Source organism: Labrus bergylta, chromosome 5 (genome assembly GCF_963930695.1).
Source record: "Labrus bergylta chromosome 5, fLabBer1.1, whole genome shotgun sequence".
NCBI lineage: Eukaryota > Metazoa > Chordata > Actinopteri > Labriformes > Labridae > Labrus > Labrus bergylta.
The window spans coordinates 31,992,128-32,009,116 of record NC_089199.1 but is presented as its reverse complement, the minus strand read 5'-3'; the positions used below and the strand labels follow the sequence as shown (position 1 = coordinate 32,009,116).

The 16,989-nt window shown below is 44.3% G+C and overlaps 1 protein-coding gene across 1 annotated transcript in view; it reads right to left on the bottom strand.

Moving 5' to 3' along the window:
- Positions 1-16,989, bottom strand: part of mmp24 (matrix metallopeptidase 24) — a 69,539-nt gene that overhangs the window by 42,984 nt on the left and 9,566 nt on the right. Inside the window, exons 2-3 of the mRNA XM_020653063.3 lie at positions 5,901-6,049; positions 3,926-4,042 (exon numbers count right to left, since the gene is read on the bottom strand). Coding sequence (XP_020508719.1) covers positions 3,926-4,042; positions 5,901-6,049 — 266 coding nt within the window. The remainder of the gene's footprint in view (positions 1-3,925; positions 4,043-5,900; positions 6,050-16,989) is intronic.

Genomic DNA, 16,989 nt, shown 5'->3' with positions numbered 1-16,989 from the left:
AACAAAGTCAGCAAACTGAGAAACAACCAGCATTACCTTTAATGTCGATGTGTTAGATTGTTCGGTGCATAAGACTGAATCTCAGTGGATATTTAAACTGAATCACAGGAAGAAAATATGGTTAAAAAATGGTTGCATTCCTGAAAATATCTAGATAATTTCAGGAGGACTGCTCCGGATATTCTCCTGACCTGGCTGTTCATATATGCTCCTCACAGCTGACAGATGGGAGGGGGCGGGGCGGGGCAGGGCGGGGCGGGGCGGGGGGGCTCCTGAGGTAAAAGAGAAAGACCCAGAAGTAGCCGACGAAGCAACAGAGTCCGCTTTTTAGAACACGCTCATTCTGTGACGATTTACATGAAATGTGAAGCTACAAGCTAACTAAAGAGCGCTAACATCTAACATTAGCATGCTAACACAACAATGCAGGACACAGGTGATTGCAGCTCGAGCAAAGGATGATTCTGTCAGCCGCTTGCGCTTAACGGTGCTAAGTTTTGGTGCGTCCTTCATGTGAACGTGAGTGCAGAGGGGTTGGAGGTGTGTCTCTGTAGGAGAGCGGAGGCTTCAGGATGGAGGAGGCGTGGCCAAACAGCAGTTTGTTTTGGTTTCATGCTGGAGCTCAAGGGCGACACCTACTGGATCAAAAAGACGCACATTCTTCCTTTAATAAAAATGACAGCGTCTCTATCAGGGCTTCCACTGGACGCAGAGCGAGGAGGATGTGGGGACACGACACGATCCGTAGGGGACAATAATACGGGGAATTTCACCGCCGTTGACCGTCACCAGCGCATTTCTCAGAAGTTAAAGGATTTCCAGCTAGAAGCGCTCAGAGTGGCCGCACAAAAAAAAGGCTGCTGGTCCCTAATGAAACAATAAATATAAAATTATAGACAGAATTATAGAATTACAACTATGATAATTGCAACAAAAAAAATAGCGTAACAGATACACAGAACGAGAAACACACGACAGACAGATAAAAAAATCCCACAATTTCTCTAAAAGGGGAACTATATATGACGTACAGCATACTTTCTCCAACACCAGTTTAGACATAAAGTAATAATTTGTTCATCAGATATAATAAAATCATCGAGGTAGAATCCCGTCTCCTTCAAAAACGAACCAAACTAAGTTAGACACATATGCGTGTGGTTCATATGAGACAGGGCTGACTGGCGCCTAAGAAGAAGACAAATGAAGTTATGAACGATCACGGGGATTCGGCCTGAACAATGGCAAGCCGGTCTGGAGACACCACTGAGCTGCAGGAATGTGACAGGTGATAGCAGGTGAAACATAAGGACGGGGTCTGAGGAGGCTCGGATACAGTAAGGAGTAACCAGATAGGACTGTGACCTCACTCTGTGGGTTTAGGGTAACACTGGAGTGGGTAGAGCTGTAAGGCAAGAGAGCTGGGATGCCTTCAGTGCCTCGAGGGAGCATCGTAATTTACATTAGATCTGAGTAGGGAGGAGGCGGGGAGGAGCGAGAAGCGAGGGAAAGACGGAGCAGGATGTTTAGAGAGTCACACTTCTATCAAGAAGATGGATCCGATTACTCACAGTACAATAAAACGCATTATAATAAATACAACCATTATGATTTTAAAAGTAGCAATCGATTTGATCTGTGTTCGGGGCTCATTGGTGACACCTGTGGTAACATGTTGAATTGCAGGTCGTCCTTTTGACCAAAAGAGAAATACAAATAGAATCCGAGCTGACTGCTCGTATTTATTTTAACCATCGACTGTAAAAAAAAAAACATGGACAACATAACAGCCACTCGAAAGTGAAGCCAAAACATTTGGAGTTCCCCCTACTGACAGGCTGCAATTATAGGTCATAAGCTCCGCCTCCTCCATGTTAACAGATGGGACATGGGTCAAACTATAAAATTAAAATACAATGTTCTCAAAGATGCTTTTCACCATATTTATTATGATGATTTTCTTGAGAAGTTTAATTTGTTATTTGATGCTATAAAAAGTATCACGTCATGATTGACAGCTGTGTTGACAAATGAGGCTTCTGCGTTGTTGTGTGCACCACATAACGGTGAGAAGACCATTATAACTTGTTTCCGTGCTTTTTCAGAGCACATGATTTATTAATGTCTGTCAGGACCTAAAGACAACTTCAACCAAAATCTTAAAAAGTGGATCTGGAGCAACTCTGCCTTTAAGTTTGAAGCAACAACCAACTCCTGGTTCACTTAGCTTAGCCTTTGGGCTGAAAATGGTGGAAGAGCCTAGCTCCCTTCTTGGGTAACAACACCAACAAAAGCCAACAAAAATGAACAACGTACTCTCAGAAATTTTGTTTTTTTAACAAAAGTTTGCACGGACAAACAATGCACAACCAGGAAACAAACCCCACATAGCAGAAAATCAGAATCAGAACAACATTGTTACTTTGTGAAGCACATGCCCATCCTATGTAAACTAACTGTTGAGCTGTTGCATTTATTTCCCTTGAGGGTAACTGGATCTGAAATCTAGGATCAGCAACTCAGAGTTCTTGACAACAGCTTCATATAAAATTACAGATTATCGAGGTTAATGAGGAAGCTAATGAAGAAATATGTGGTTAAAGGATGTTAATGTCGTGTGAAACCATGAGACGTGTAACTCAACGAAGGACAGCAGGAACAGGGGGATTGAAAGGAGCAGGAAAATGTGGGAATATGCGAGGGAAGACATGGTTACATTTTGGTTATACTTTTAATGAGAAGCTGCCCAAATACGCAGAGCATTGTTTCAATTTGAGTCATGACACTAAAGGTTATTTTGGATTTGAATTTCAGAGCAGGGGAGGGACTGAGTGGGAGAAAACGAGTGAGAGAGAGCGAGCGAGAGAAATGGAAGCAACAGAGGATGAAGTGGGCAGAAGCAACAATGGGAGCTGCTGGGATGTGTTCAATATCTCGTGGGACAGCTCTAATCTGCATTAGACCTATATTACATGGCTGAGCTGCTGGTTGGTTTCTCGCATCATCCAGTGGAGGGTTTTACTGCATGTAGACAGCGGAAGACAATGGAGTGAGGTGGGAAGAGAGGAGAAAAGAAGAGAAAGACAGAGAGACAGAGTGGGTGGATGTAATGCAGGGATACGAGATGCATTCAAGGTCCCACGAGACGGAGCTAATTTACATTAGGCCCAGCCAAGTTCAGGCGAGGAGAGAGAGAGAAAGAGAAAGAGACAAACAATCAGAGAGAGAGAGGAGGAGGAGGAAAGAAAAGGAGAAAATGTTTGAAAAGACAGAAAAGGAGGAGAAAAAAGTAAAGAGTAAGAAAATCATAAAATGAAAAAAAGAGAAGAATAACGTTTGCAGCCTTGATGACATCTGAAGCTAATGACAGAACAACGATGGATGGATGGAAAGATAGGTGGGTTGATGATGGATGGATTAAAAGGTTGGATAAATGAATGGATAGATGGACAGATGGAAAAATAATAGGGTTGATGATGCATGGATTTAAAAGGATCGATAGTTAGATGGATGGATGAATTGTTGGGTTGATGATGGATGGATTGAATAAAAGGATGGATGGATGGATGGATGTGTGAATGGATGATAGATGGATGATTGGATGGATGGATGGATGGACGAGTGGATGGATGGATGAGTGGATGGATGGATGGATGGATGGATGAGTGAATGGAAGATAGATGGATAGATGGGTGGATGCTTGGATGGATGGATGGATGAGTGGATGGATGGATGGATGAGTGGATGGATGGATGGATGAGTGGATACATGAATGGATGGATGAGTGGATGGATGGATGAGTGGATACATGAATGGATGGATGGATACATTGATAGTATAAACTTAAAAATAAGCTTTTAATGAATCATAAAAACAACAGAACAGTCAGATACCAGGCAGAGTAGACGGACAGAAAGATAGATACCTGTAGGAGATCTTTTTATCCCTCCACTTCTGTCCCGTCAGTGCGTAGCGTTTATTCCTCTGACGGCGGCTGGTGTGAGGATGATCTGGAACGCCACAGCGAGGTCTCCTCATCCACCTGAAAACAACATGACACATTGAAATGTCACTATCATCACTGTGTCACTACGAGGCCCCAGTGCTGTGTGAAACCTGACTTATCAGAGGACTCTGACCTTTGTTTAGCTTGTCTCCTTATATCAATGTCAACATTTATATTTGGAAAGAGAGTTTTCAGTCGTACTTAGTCTGATTATGTTTTGATTTTCGGGGGAAGCAGCAGTGATATCTTGGTTTAGTCTCACTGTGTTCAGCTTCTGACTACTCAAAGCACTTTTACACCGCAGGTCACACATTCACACACTGATGGTAGAGGCCGCTGTGTAGAGCGACCACGGGGCAGCGGGAGCAAGTCAGGGTTAAGTGTCTTGCCCAAGGACACATCGGACATGTGGCTACAGGAGCTGGGGATCGAACCCCCAAGCCGACCCACTCTACCAACTGAGCCACAGCCGCCCCATTGAATATCGAGTATGTTTGTACACCACAGCCTCATCACAATCAGAAACTATTGAGCTGTATTCAGAGGAGCACTACTCTGTGGAGTTAATGAAGACCGAACAGACAGAAGCATTCACCTGTCAGGTGGCCTGAAGTATAACTCAATGCTGATGATGCTCTTTTCTACTGTGAGGAAAAATGCAAATGTTTGCAATAGAAAGGTGTCAGTTTTGACTGATCAAAGAGTAATTATGTGAAATGTAATCTGGTCTTGTAAACTGTAACAATTCTGGCCAACAGATCAAACTGAGTTAAAGATGATGTTGACTCTCATCGTATTCACAATGCAAAGCTTGTAAAGAATGCAATCCAATGCCTGTTCCTGGTTTTGCTTATATGAAATGATTGTTGTTCCCTCCCTAAAGGGAGTATTTGAGCTTATCAAACAATCACACATTCTGCTGGGAGTCCAACACCCATCACCTCACTTTTACGTGTAGGTAGGATGATGTTGGACTCTGCAGCTCCCGTCATCCCTGTCTGTGTTTGACCCGTTTTCACCTCGGACAGGGATGATGCTCCCAAACAAACAGACAACGACGAAGAGGCAATCTGAGACACCAGAGTCATCAAAAAAATTAAGAAATTTGACACCAAGCGCTAAGTTTAGAGCAGAACAATACACGAGCGACGTCTATGAATCAGTAGAGCAACTTCTTTATAGGTTTAGTCAGTATATGATTGACTGGACCAGCAAAAATCTGTGTGATGATCACCTACAATCAAAAACAGAGAGAGAGGCAGCTCATGACTTCAGCAAACTCTCCCTCGTGCCAACATGTCGGCAGAAGCAGAATGTGAGGATGTTGAACACTTTGTGGCCGTTTGTGTGGAATCAGATTTTCTGCTGGAACAAATGGAAAAGCTGTGTCTGCATCTGGTGATTCATTGGTAACAAGGTGGAGCGTTCACAAGAATCAAGAGTCGACTCCGTTCAGGTGATGAAAAGTGGTTACAAACTAGAGATCAATTGGGAAAATCCCGATGATGTCGATAGCCATGTTCTGAATAAAAATTTAGGGGATTGCCAATTCCCATACCAATGTTTGTTCATGACTTCTTTAAGTGTATGACTCCCATAATGCAACATGTTCTCTCATGCTTGATATGAACACAAGTCAAAGTTTGTCACAACAGATAAAAATCGGCACTGACATCGGTTCATGCCTCAATATTCGCCGATGTGCCGATTTCTGTCAACAGGGCCGATACAGATGTTTAGCTGATGCATCGCCTCATCCCCAGTTACATCCAAAAACCAGAATTTACAAAAATGTTAATGGAAAGATTTGAATATAGTGACAAAAAAACAAACTGAATCTGGAACAAATGTAAACAGATTTCATAGAGCCCTACTGAAAGGATCATAAACTCACTCTATAGTAGTCTCGTCCAGTATTCCCGTCACGGGAATGCCGTAGAAGCGCTGCATGGCGGCCACAGCGGACTGCATGGCTTTCTCCTGCCGCAGGTCTGACGTGCGGACGTCGTGGGGCAGCAGGTAGCCGTAGTTCTTCAGCCATGTCTAAGAGAGAGAGAGAGAGAGAGAGAGAGAGAGAGAGAGAGAGAGAGAGAGAGAGAGAGAGAGAGAGAGCAGAAACACAGAAGAGGAGGTTAGATTAATCATCACCTGTTTCCTCGACCTGAGGTTTCTTTTCATTCTACATAAACAAGCGCTACATACATTGATAACACTTTTTGTGAAGCAAGTGGTCGCTGGTAATTGATACTGATTTGTCTCAAAGATAATGAGGGGCGTCACCACCCCCCTCCCACTGGCTCCAGGTGAATTCTCCTGATTATATCCTGCTGCGTTCTCACATCAGCTCACTCTGACTTTCTGCAGAATAAATATGAGGAGGCTGGAGGAGAAACTCCGGGTGAAGTCTGAGTGAACACATTCTGCTTTTTGAGGCGTTTTCTGCATGTATAAAAGCCTTAGAAGTAGAGTAGATGTAGCCAATGAAGAATAGCCTTACACTTTTATTCTTTCTGAGGCCAGCAGGGGGCGACTCTCTTGCTTGTCCGTCTGTATTTAAGTCTAAGATGAGTCGCCTACTCAGTTAATTTATTATCTCAGAAAAGTCCACTCTTAATTCTTAATATCTTTCCTTACATCAACATGTTGATTTGGTGACTTCTGGACTAAAACAGACGATAAAGAATGTTAAACTTAGAAGCAGACATGACTGTCGTGTGATTAAAAGTCAAGCCTTCATATCTGGCTACCAAAAAACCCCAAAATGGCCACTTCCACGTCTACAAACAGTTATTATTTAACAGACACCAGCAATTTGGAGTAAGTGTGTGCACATAAAAAAAGAAAAGCATCTGCCTTTATGTGTCTTTATTTAGTCGAGAGCTCCTCTGATGTGGCAGAGCAGAACAAAAGGAAGGACTGAAGGGTGGAGATGGAAACGGACAAATGGCTGGGAAAAAGGAGAGAGGACACAGAGGGATTTATCGAACCTGTCTGAGGAGAAGCCCAGACAAAGACATGAAAAGGATGAAAGAAGAGCTTTTTAGACGAAAACTTTCACAGAAAATTAGATTCACACGATCCAAAATCGATGCGGAAGCCACAAGTTTCCACGGATGACTCTTATTACGTTGTATTTTTCACTTTGCTTGCGCGCCTGTCTCTTTAATATGACATTACACAAGCTCTCAGCTCTCCTGAGAGACACAGAGAGGAGAGAAAGAGAGAGAGAGAGGAAAAATGGAGACGGGGGAAGGAAAGAGAGGGAGGTAATTTTTAAGAGAAGAGGGGACGAAAAGAAGAAGATAAAAGAAGGGAGAGGAAGGAGAGAGGAACGGGGGAGGGGAGCGAGGGCAGGGAGAGATAACGAGGGGGAGGCTGAGTCCTTCTCTACAGTAGGTCATTAATATTTCAAAGTGTGTGCCAGCCTCTCCCAGCCAGTCCGAGCCCAGAAACCTGCACTCAGCTACAATATGAACGTGTGCTTCACTATCACGGCAGAACCAGAGAATCAGTCCGTCGTCGTTTCCCCAAGACAGAAACCGAACGACGTCTATTTAGGCGTTGAAGCTATAAACAAACATTCTCACTGTCATGCAGATTGATTGAGTTTGTTTGCAGGGTGTTGATTAATTTTGGACAATCAGAGACTGTCTTAAGTAATCCCTAACTCGCATCTTTTTTTTATTTCAGTCTCAGCTGTCAAAGAAAATATTAAAGGGGGCATATTCTGAAAAATCCACTTCTTCGGTGTTCTCAAACATATATTTGGGTAACCAGAGTGTCTACAGACCCACAAAATGTGAAATACACCCATCCAGTTGTGGTCTGCATAAGTCTTACAACACAGAAAAAAATGCTCTGTTTCAAATTTGCTCTCCCTGTGATGTCACAGTGGGATTCTAGTTTTAAAAAATCCCCTCCCCTCCCCTGGTATCTCCACCCATGGACTCCACCCCCAGACTAGAACAAAACATTTGCGCAGGTCCGCCATAATTGTTCTCACTAGTGAAGGAGTGATCTCTATGGGGAAAACTCGGGGGGGGGGGGGTCATCACATTTAAAGAGACACACACACCAAAACGGAGCGTTCTGAGAGAGCTGGTTTATACAGGGTCACAAACCTCCTCTGGTGCTTGATTCATGTTATATGTTGACCAAAGCACAGCACAGATGTTTCATTTAGACCACAGGGGGACTGTTTGAAAAGGTGGAGGAGGGGGATAATTTGTCCTCTTTAAATAAAAGGTATTCAAACATTTTTGTCAATCGGCAGTAGTAAAAAAGAAGAAAATATTCAAGGCCAGTTACGGCAGCGTTTGTGTCTAAGTTGTGTGTTTAGCTAACTGATTCAGATTGTGATCCTAATCTGCTTTTAATCCTCAGAGTAAATGTGAACACAGCGCGCGCCACATGGTCCACGAGCTGAACAGAAACCGAGCGCTCACAATCCAATTAAAAAATGTTGTGTTGGTGATAAGACGCCACTGTTCTCTCACAATCCATCTGACTCCTGTTATTGTATCTGCTCTGTTCAGACGCCGATAAAAAGACATCAAGAAAACCGCTCCCGGCAAAAACCAATAAAGCTCATTCACTGCGACTGTCAGGATACGAGAGCCCGATTTAATAAAGACAAAAAACGATGATTGCTCAGTTTAATTTATCACAATGAACTGCACACGAGGCAATCCAAACAGGGGCAGGGATTTTATTAAGAAAGGGTTACTCATTGTTTGATTTTCATTTTACACAATAAGTTAACAGACTAAAGAGTCTTTAAAAATCATTCAATCCACCGGCTCTAACATTTTCTTTTTTTTTGTTTCCAATGTTTCTGTTTCGGTGGCCAACGAGGGTAACCGACCTGCAACTGCCCAAACTATTTAAATAAGAAAAAACGTTCAGCGAATTCAGAAACTATGCAAATATAAAAGAACACAATGCAACAACAACAAACACGCTGCAAATACATAACCTAGGGCCCGACCGATGTGGGATTTTTACCGGTATCGATATTTGGGAGAGAAAAAAATCTGATAGCGGGCTATATCTTTATCGTAGGGCTTTCAAACTTGCAAAACCTGAAAAAGTCCTGATGTTTGCATGAAAGAGCTGCATGTGTGAACGCAAGCAACCTCATTTTTCACTCGGTCTCCGCGGACCTCAGTGTGTTGCTGTCGGATATTTGCAGGTGTCTAAGTGCATGATATTTGTGTGCACCTATGACACACACACACGCACGCACGCACGCACGCACGCACGCACGCACGCACACACACACACACACACACACACACACACACACACACACACACACACACACCAGGAGAGGCACTGCAGAGACTTACAGCCTCTTCACACTTTCCTCAGAGGACGAGATATTTAGGACCAAACGACCACATTACATGTTCAGGACGTCGACAGGGCCGACCATTAAACCAATAACTCAAACATTCAATTTCAGCAGCTGATGGGAAGCTGAAGGAAGTCAAGGCACCAATCAGATACACTCATTTTTGAAACCAGAAATAAAAATTCTCTCTCACCGGCTGAAGAGCAACCAGAGCAGAAAACTTCACTCACTTCTCCTCTATGGAGGTTTAACAGCTGCAAGGGACAACTACTGACTCAGACCAGCACAACCCACAACACCACAATGCTAAAGTTTACTGTAAATATGTTTTTTTGGCTCTTAAAATATGTATTTGAAATATTTTCATCTCCAAGAAAATAAGAGAAAAGGGCGAGCAGAGTCAAAATGTGCAGTGAGTTTTGATTTTTTCCTCATGGGGTGAAACAGCAGCTCAGAGGTTTGAAGCCACAGCCTTGTTTTTCACCCTGGACGTCTCTGGGCCAAGCTGTCTGTTTGCATCTACGTCCCACCTGCCCGCCCGTCCTCCTGATTGGCCGCGTCTCCGTCTCTCTCGCTGTCCGTCTCTGAGCCTGTTTGGCTGTCTGTTCTCTGATGCCTCAACCTGTGCGTCAGCCTGCTAGTGCGTCTCCTCCGTCTGCCGGGGATAAAAATAGACCTCATCTCCCCCCTGCTAAACTATTTACTGCCCTCTCAGCTGGAGTGCATCGGGTGCAGAGCCACCAAGCGCTCCCTCCTGTCCAAACTGTGAGTGTGAGGCCGGATAAGTGGGGCTGATTATCTCCCTGCATGTCACAAAATAGTGACAAATGTCAATCACGAAGTGGCAGAGCGATGGTGACGTCTTTAATGAGCTTGTTTGTCTGAGTGGCTTCACACTGTGAAGTCTGACGTCATGGACCCAGTGCACACAATCAAACTCCCCCGGGTGTCCCTAAGTGAATAAGTCTTAACTTCAGCCGCGCGGCGCAGTACGTCAATGTCAGGTCCAAAATAAGCAGCACCTGGAGGGGAAGCGAGCGCTCTCTTAATTTGTTGCTCATGAGTAATGTCGAGCTCTCCTGCATCTTCTATTTTGTGCCTGCACTCCTCTTCCTTCTTCAGGCACACGTCATCACTTTTGTCCCCACTTTTATTTTTAGAGACATCGTCAGGCGCGAGCGCCGTCTCCTTTCAACCGCCCGAGCTTTTGCCTTCTTTACTAAAAAAATGCTCTCAGGTGTGCTTTGTGGAAGAGTGCTGGCGACAAAAACAATTCTTCATTTTGCATAAAGATACCAAGCATATTTTTATTGTGACACATTAGTTTGGGGTATTTTTAACAACACAAGTTTTATATCAGGTTTACACAAGCAGCTGATGAGAAAGGTAAACCCAGGGTTCAGGTGGGAGAGGGACCCAAGAATAAAGGCCTTCAAACACTGTAACTTTTGGGTGCGTAATCGGATAAAAAAAATAACCAACAATAACTAATCAGACCTATTAGTTTTTTTGTACCAGGCTGTAAACATGTTAATTTCTGCAGGATTTTGCACTTTCACATTGGCTTCATTTTTAAAGACCGAATCACTCTGGACTGTGTGCTCACCTCCCCGGCAGCCTCACTTCTCTCCTTTCCTGCAAACGTCTCCGTACGATAATGAAAACCCACCGAAGAAATCAAAAGTCAACAGAGTCGGCGGTGCAGAACAGCGAGTGATTAATGAATGAAATCACTGCTCGATGTAGCTCCCCGAGAGCGACTGTCTGCTGCTCTGGGTTTTCATATTTGTGCTGAAAATGAAAAGCAGTCAGCGTCGTTTTGTCAGGAAGAGATTCCCTCGTCAGCCGAGGACGCCGAGTGAAGACAGAGATTCTGTTTGTTTGGCGCCAAGTTTTATTCCCTTCATTTCTTCACCGAGACAATCTCTGATATGATCTAATGGATCACCTGGAATAAACCCGGGGTTCTTCTGCCCGTTCATGTAGAGAAGTCAGGAGGTGAAAAACGGATATCAAAAGGGAAAACTCTTGCATGAAGCTTTTGTGTGCTGAGAAAAGAAAAAAAGGCGGGATAAAAAAAGCTGGGTGCTGCGCTTCTTCTCCACTCGGCCGCCTTCTGCTGCGAACGCTCTCTACTCATTGAAAACGATTAAAAAAGACGCTAGGTGGACACAGGGCCCAAAACAAAGTGATCATACAACAACAAGTTAACCTCTTATAATTGGTCTCATCTTCTACATCCTGAGAAAACTGTTTTCCAAAAATTAAAACTAGGGCTGTCATCCCCCTGTCAAGAAGTCGCACACAACCCAAAGTGGTCTCGGGGCTTCTGGGAAATTGTGTTTGTTAAAGGCGTCCTGTCCAGCAAGTCGAAAATGTTGATAAATTAAAAGTTTATCTGGTTTAGCTGGTTTTGTTTAGACGCTCACGATAGTGTTGGAGTCAAGACCTCACTAACCGAGACCAGAGTGCAGAGGGGGTCGCAGGGTGAGACCGACACAAGACCAAGACCATAAATATCACTGAAAAGTCATCATCTTGTGTGGAGGGGGCCTGTCACTCACTTAGAGCGTAACACCGGGAAGGTTGTGGTCGTAACCAGGGGGAAAAAATCTAATTATGAATTAATTGAAGTTATTTGTTCTTTTAGAAAGAGGAGATTTCCTTCTAATCACAGACGTGAGAAAGAAGCCTAACAGTGGTGAACTCAACCGGTCTTGATTTAAAATCCAGAGTCCGCCCAGTCTGAGACCGAGATAAGACTGAGTCAAAATGCTTTCGATTCTGAGACGAGGCCGAGACTTTCAAAAATTGGTCTTGAGACCAAAACCGATTTCATGTACTGCAACACTACCGTAGCTCACAGCACGGTTAAAAGGATGAATACTCAAATGTATCAGGAGACTTTGGGAGGAGAGAGTGGGTGACGACATGCAGCAAAGGGTTGAGCCCAGATTCAAACCCACGGGATAAGGAGTCTAGACTCCATACATGGGCCGCGCAACATAACCACTAGGCCATCAGCGCCCCCCCCCCCAAAACTTAATGTTTTTCACAAAAAAAACTCCAACCTTTCACTATAACTGGATTCCTTTCATCACCTTAATGTAACCACTCTACAAACCTTTTTTTATGTTGTTTGTTTCATCACTGGAGCTAACACACACACACACACACACACACACACACACACACACACACCCATCTTCTATGTACCGCTCTCAGTCTGCATCCAAACAGCAACAGCTCCTCGCCGTCAGGGAGGCATTTGTCACAAATGTTTCACAAAATCTTTCTCTCACACGCTCTCTCTGCTCGCACGGCGCCGACTGTGATTGTTTCTCATCCGTCAGAGGAATCTGAGCGGGGCGGCTCGGGGGGGAATCTGACGAGATTGTAAAAGCTCCGCCGCCGGTTTGATGTCTGGCTTTCTGGCATCTCGCTCGGAGCAGCAGGAGGAAGTGCAGAGCTTTACCTCCGACTTCTGTGTACATCGCTTTATTGATGCTGACTTTGATAATTACATAAATATGTTAAACACATGGATTTAAATTTCATTGTTTTTTTTGTTTTTTTATAAAAACTGCTTCAAGCTGATTTTAAGGCCACAACTATACAATCAATTATTTCATCAATTTAACTTTTCTCCCAGTCGGCTGTTATGCTGCATTCAGGTGCTGCTCGAGTGGTCCAAGTTTTCGAGTTTGGAAGTCGTTCTTCCAACTTCAGTGTGTTCAAGTGATTTCAGTTCGGAAAGTCGGAATCACAACATCAAAAAACAGCGTTGACGCCACGAAGAAGAAGATCTGTGAAATGTCACTGTTACAAGTTATATTTGAGCAAAAGGTTGATGTGCAATACGTGAATTAAAAAAAAAATTGTTAACATTAACAAAACATATTTTGCCCCCCATGTGACGACGATTCTGATGTCGAGTCGGGAAGTCGGGCAACTAATACTTTTCCGAGTTTCCGAGTTGTTGTTCCGACTTGAGCAGGTGTTCATGTGCATTTTACAACTCGGAAACTGTTTTTTCCGATGTGTCTGACACCCCTTGAATGCAGCATTATTTCTTTAAAGTGAGCCTTTTTTGTTCAGCTTGCTTCCTGGCTGTCCATGTTCTGGTGTTGTGTTCACTGACACGGTCGTTTTTTGACGCCATATTCAGGGATGCGGGAAGTAGCGCTGCTGAGGGTGCATCTGCAGCACCCCCTGAAATCAGGATCCGTCTGCAGGGGGCGCTAAATATCTTTTTTTTGCAAATCACGCAATAGTTCCCCGATATGAAAAATATGAAGAATTTTCCGAGACGTCTTCAAGCCTCTTTGTTAGCCGGGGAAACCTCTTACATAGGCGCTCTTCTCCCAGCACTGGAGAGCAGCCCTCGCCTTGCAGCCCTCGCCTTGCAGCCCTCGCCTTGCAGCCCTGCAGCGTTCGTCCCCCCCGGAAATGTTTTTTATAAAGCATCGGATGTGGCTACTGGACACAACAAAACTGAGCTCTGGACACTTTGGTAGTTGCCACAGTTGCACTTTAAGACTTTATCTTTAAACATGTTGTCCTCCTGTATATACTTCATTCTCTGTATTGTCAGCTCGTTTATCTGACCTTTGACCCCGCTATGAGGTTTTAAACTGAATTGAATTTGAAGGACACAGCTTTTAAAACACACTCTGAATCATTCTGAATTATTATCCAGTTCCACACATTGTTCAGCGGGGCTCCCTGAGATCTGAGCGGAGGACGTGTTCGTATATATGAGAGAGACTGAAAGCAGAATGTGAGCGGGGACTGTAGGAGTGCTGACTGTGAGCTGTAGTAATAAAGCTCTAACACAGTCGGGGTCAAAGTTCACTCCCACGGGGGGCCATCCGAGCTTCAGATGTATGCAGTCATGCTGCTGCGAGGCACTTTGGATAAAAGCGGCGTCAGATAGCAGATTGTTGCTGTCGGGTAAAGATCCTCTGTCTTTAAAATGTCAAACTTTACAGACGCAGAATCTAACAGCCCTCTATCCCGATGACACTTCAGTTAAGAGTTTGACACGAGGGTTAAAAAGAGTGTCAACCGCTCAAACGCTCTTTTTTATACAAAGACATTGATCTACACCAGCTTATCATTAGGATACATGGTGGAGATCGATATGATGAGCGAGGGCGGATGATCTGAAGATTAAGAGTCGATAGATGAAGGGATGAAGGTTATAGGGTCGAGGGATGTGAGATGAAGGTAAGGGTAGAAAAATTAAGGAATGAAGTTAAGGGTTGAGAGAAAAGGATCGAGCAATGTGGGATGAAGATAAGGGTCGAATGATGAATGGATGAGGGTCAGGATGGAGGGATGATGGATGAGGGTAAAGGTGGAGAAGTGAATGTAAGAAGGATGATGGACTGGTGTCAGACACTTGTATTGAAGGGTATTTAAGCGGCAGGACGAGCTGGTCTATGTAACACCTTAAAGGCTTAATATGTGATTTTTCACACTTAAATATAAATCAAGTATCTCCTCTGAAAATAACTCTGTGAGTCATGACTGTCTACAATGGGTGTAACACCCGAGTCCCACTGTCTGTGATGTTTTCAGAGTTTTCAGAGTCCTATCTTCACTTTGTTTACATCGCCCAGACGGCCGGCTGACTCCTCCCCTCGTGTATAAAAGTTGTTTAATTGAGGGACTAGAGAAAAGAAGAATAACATACTGTACTCACTGCTTAACTGTGTTTCTAGATCACGCTCATTTCAGGTAAATTTACATGCAGTGTGAAGATACCAGCATAATAAAGATCGCTAGCATTAGCATGCTAACACAACAATGCAGCGGGAGTTGTTTTGGTTTCATGCTGGTGCTCAAGGGCGACATCTGCTGGATCAAAACATCACATATAAAGCTTCATATTTCATTAAAGAAGATGACACACACACACACACACACACACACACACACACACACACACACACACACACACACACACACACACACACACACACACACACACACACACACACACACACACACACACACACACACACGGCAGGAATTCTTGAATTAGAAAATAAAAATATGAACAGCTGGGAGGGAAGGAATATCGTTGGATAGTTTAAAGTTGGATTTAAGAATCAGACGGACTTAAGCTTAAAATATATAAAAAGATTCCATAGAGCCCTACTAATCTTAAAAATGGCAACACACACACACACACACACACACACACACACACACACACACACACACACACACACAACAAGGCAGAGAGAAGGGTTATGTAACATGAAACCGTTTTGAAGAACGCTCAGGTGGGACTGATGGTCTCAGAGCTATGACCTCATGTCTGTGGTGTCATATAACACTACACATATCTCACACGCACGCACACACACACACACACACACACACACACACACACACACACACGCTGTCCCTGGCTGCATGCTGGAAGACACACCAATCAATGACTGCCAGGACATAGATGATGCAAGGCCAATGACCCCCTCACTCTTACACGCACCAGTACTCACACAGACAGACAGACAGACAGACAGACAGACAGACAGACAGACAGACAGACAGACACACACACACACACACACACACACACACACACACACACACACTATGAGAGTCCTCTTAAAATGTAGATGTGTTGGGATGAAGCTGACGGGAGAATCAAACATAAAGAAAAATACAGAGAGGAGAAAAAGTGCATGTTTGTTAACACTGATAAATGTTCATTATAAAGGATGACGGTGTTATTCAACATAACTGTGTGATTGACTGCCCCAAACATGACGTGGACCTTCACACTCGTCATACTATGTCACTGGATTTCAACAGCACATCAGCACACAAAACGCACCTTGTGTACGAAAGGTGAAGTTAGCCAGGAAGCGAGACGACTGAAAACGACTCGATCATCACAGAATCACTTTAAAGGTAAAAGTGTTCAGGAAGCAACGAAGACTCAGTTACAGCTGAACAGATTTATCAACAGATCGATGGATGGATGGAGAGGAAGAGGAGGTCTGATGGATGGATGGAGAGGAAGAGGAGAGGAAGAGGAGGTCTGATGGGTGGATGGAGAGGAAGAGGAGAGGAAGAGGAGGCCTGATGGGTGGATGTAGAGGAAGAGGAGGTCTGATGGGTGGATGGAGAGGAAGAGGAGGTCTGATGGGTGGATGTAGAGGAAGAGGAGGCCTGATGGATGGATGTAGAGGAAGAGGAGGTCTGATGGATGGAGAGGAAGAGGAGGTCTGATGGGTGGATGTAGAGGAAGAGGAGGTCTGATGGGTGGATGGAGAGGAAGAGGAGGTCTGATGGGTGGATGGAGAGGAAGAGGAGGCCTGATGGGTGGATGTAGAGGAAGAGGAGGTCTGATGGATGGATGGAGAGGAAGAGGAGGTCTGATGGATGGATGTAGAGGAAGAGGAGGTCTGATGGATGGATGGAGAGGAAGAGGAGGTCTGGTGGATGGAGAGGAAGAGGAGAGGAAGAGGAGGTCTGGTGGATGGAGAGGAAGAGGAGGTCTGGTGGATGGAGAGGAAGAGGAGAGGAAGAGGAGGTCTGGTGGATGGAGAGGAAGAGGAGGTCTGGTGGATGGAGAGGAAGAGGAGAGGAAGAGGAGGTCTGGTGGATG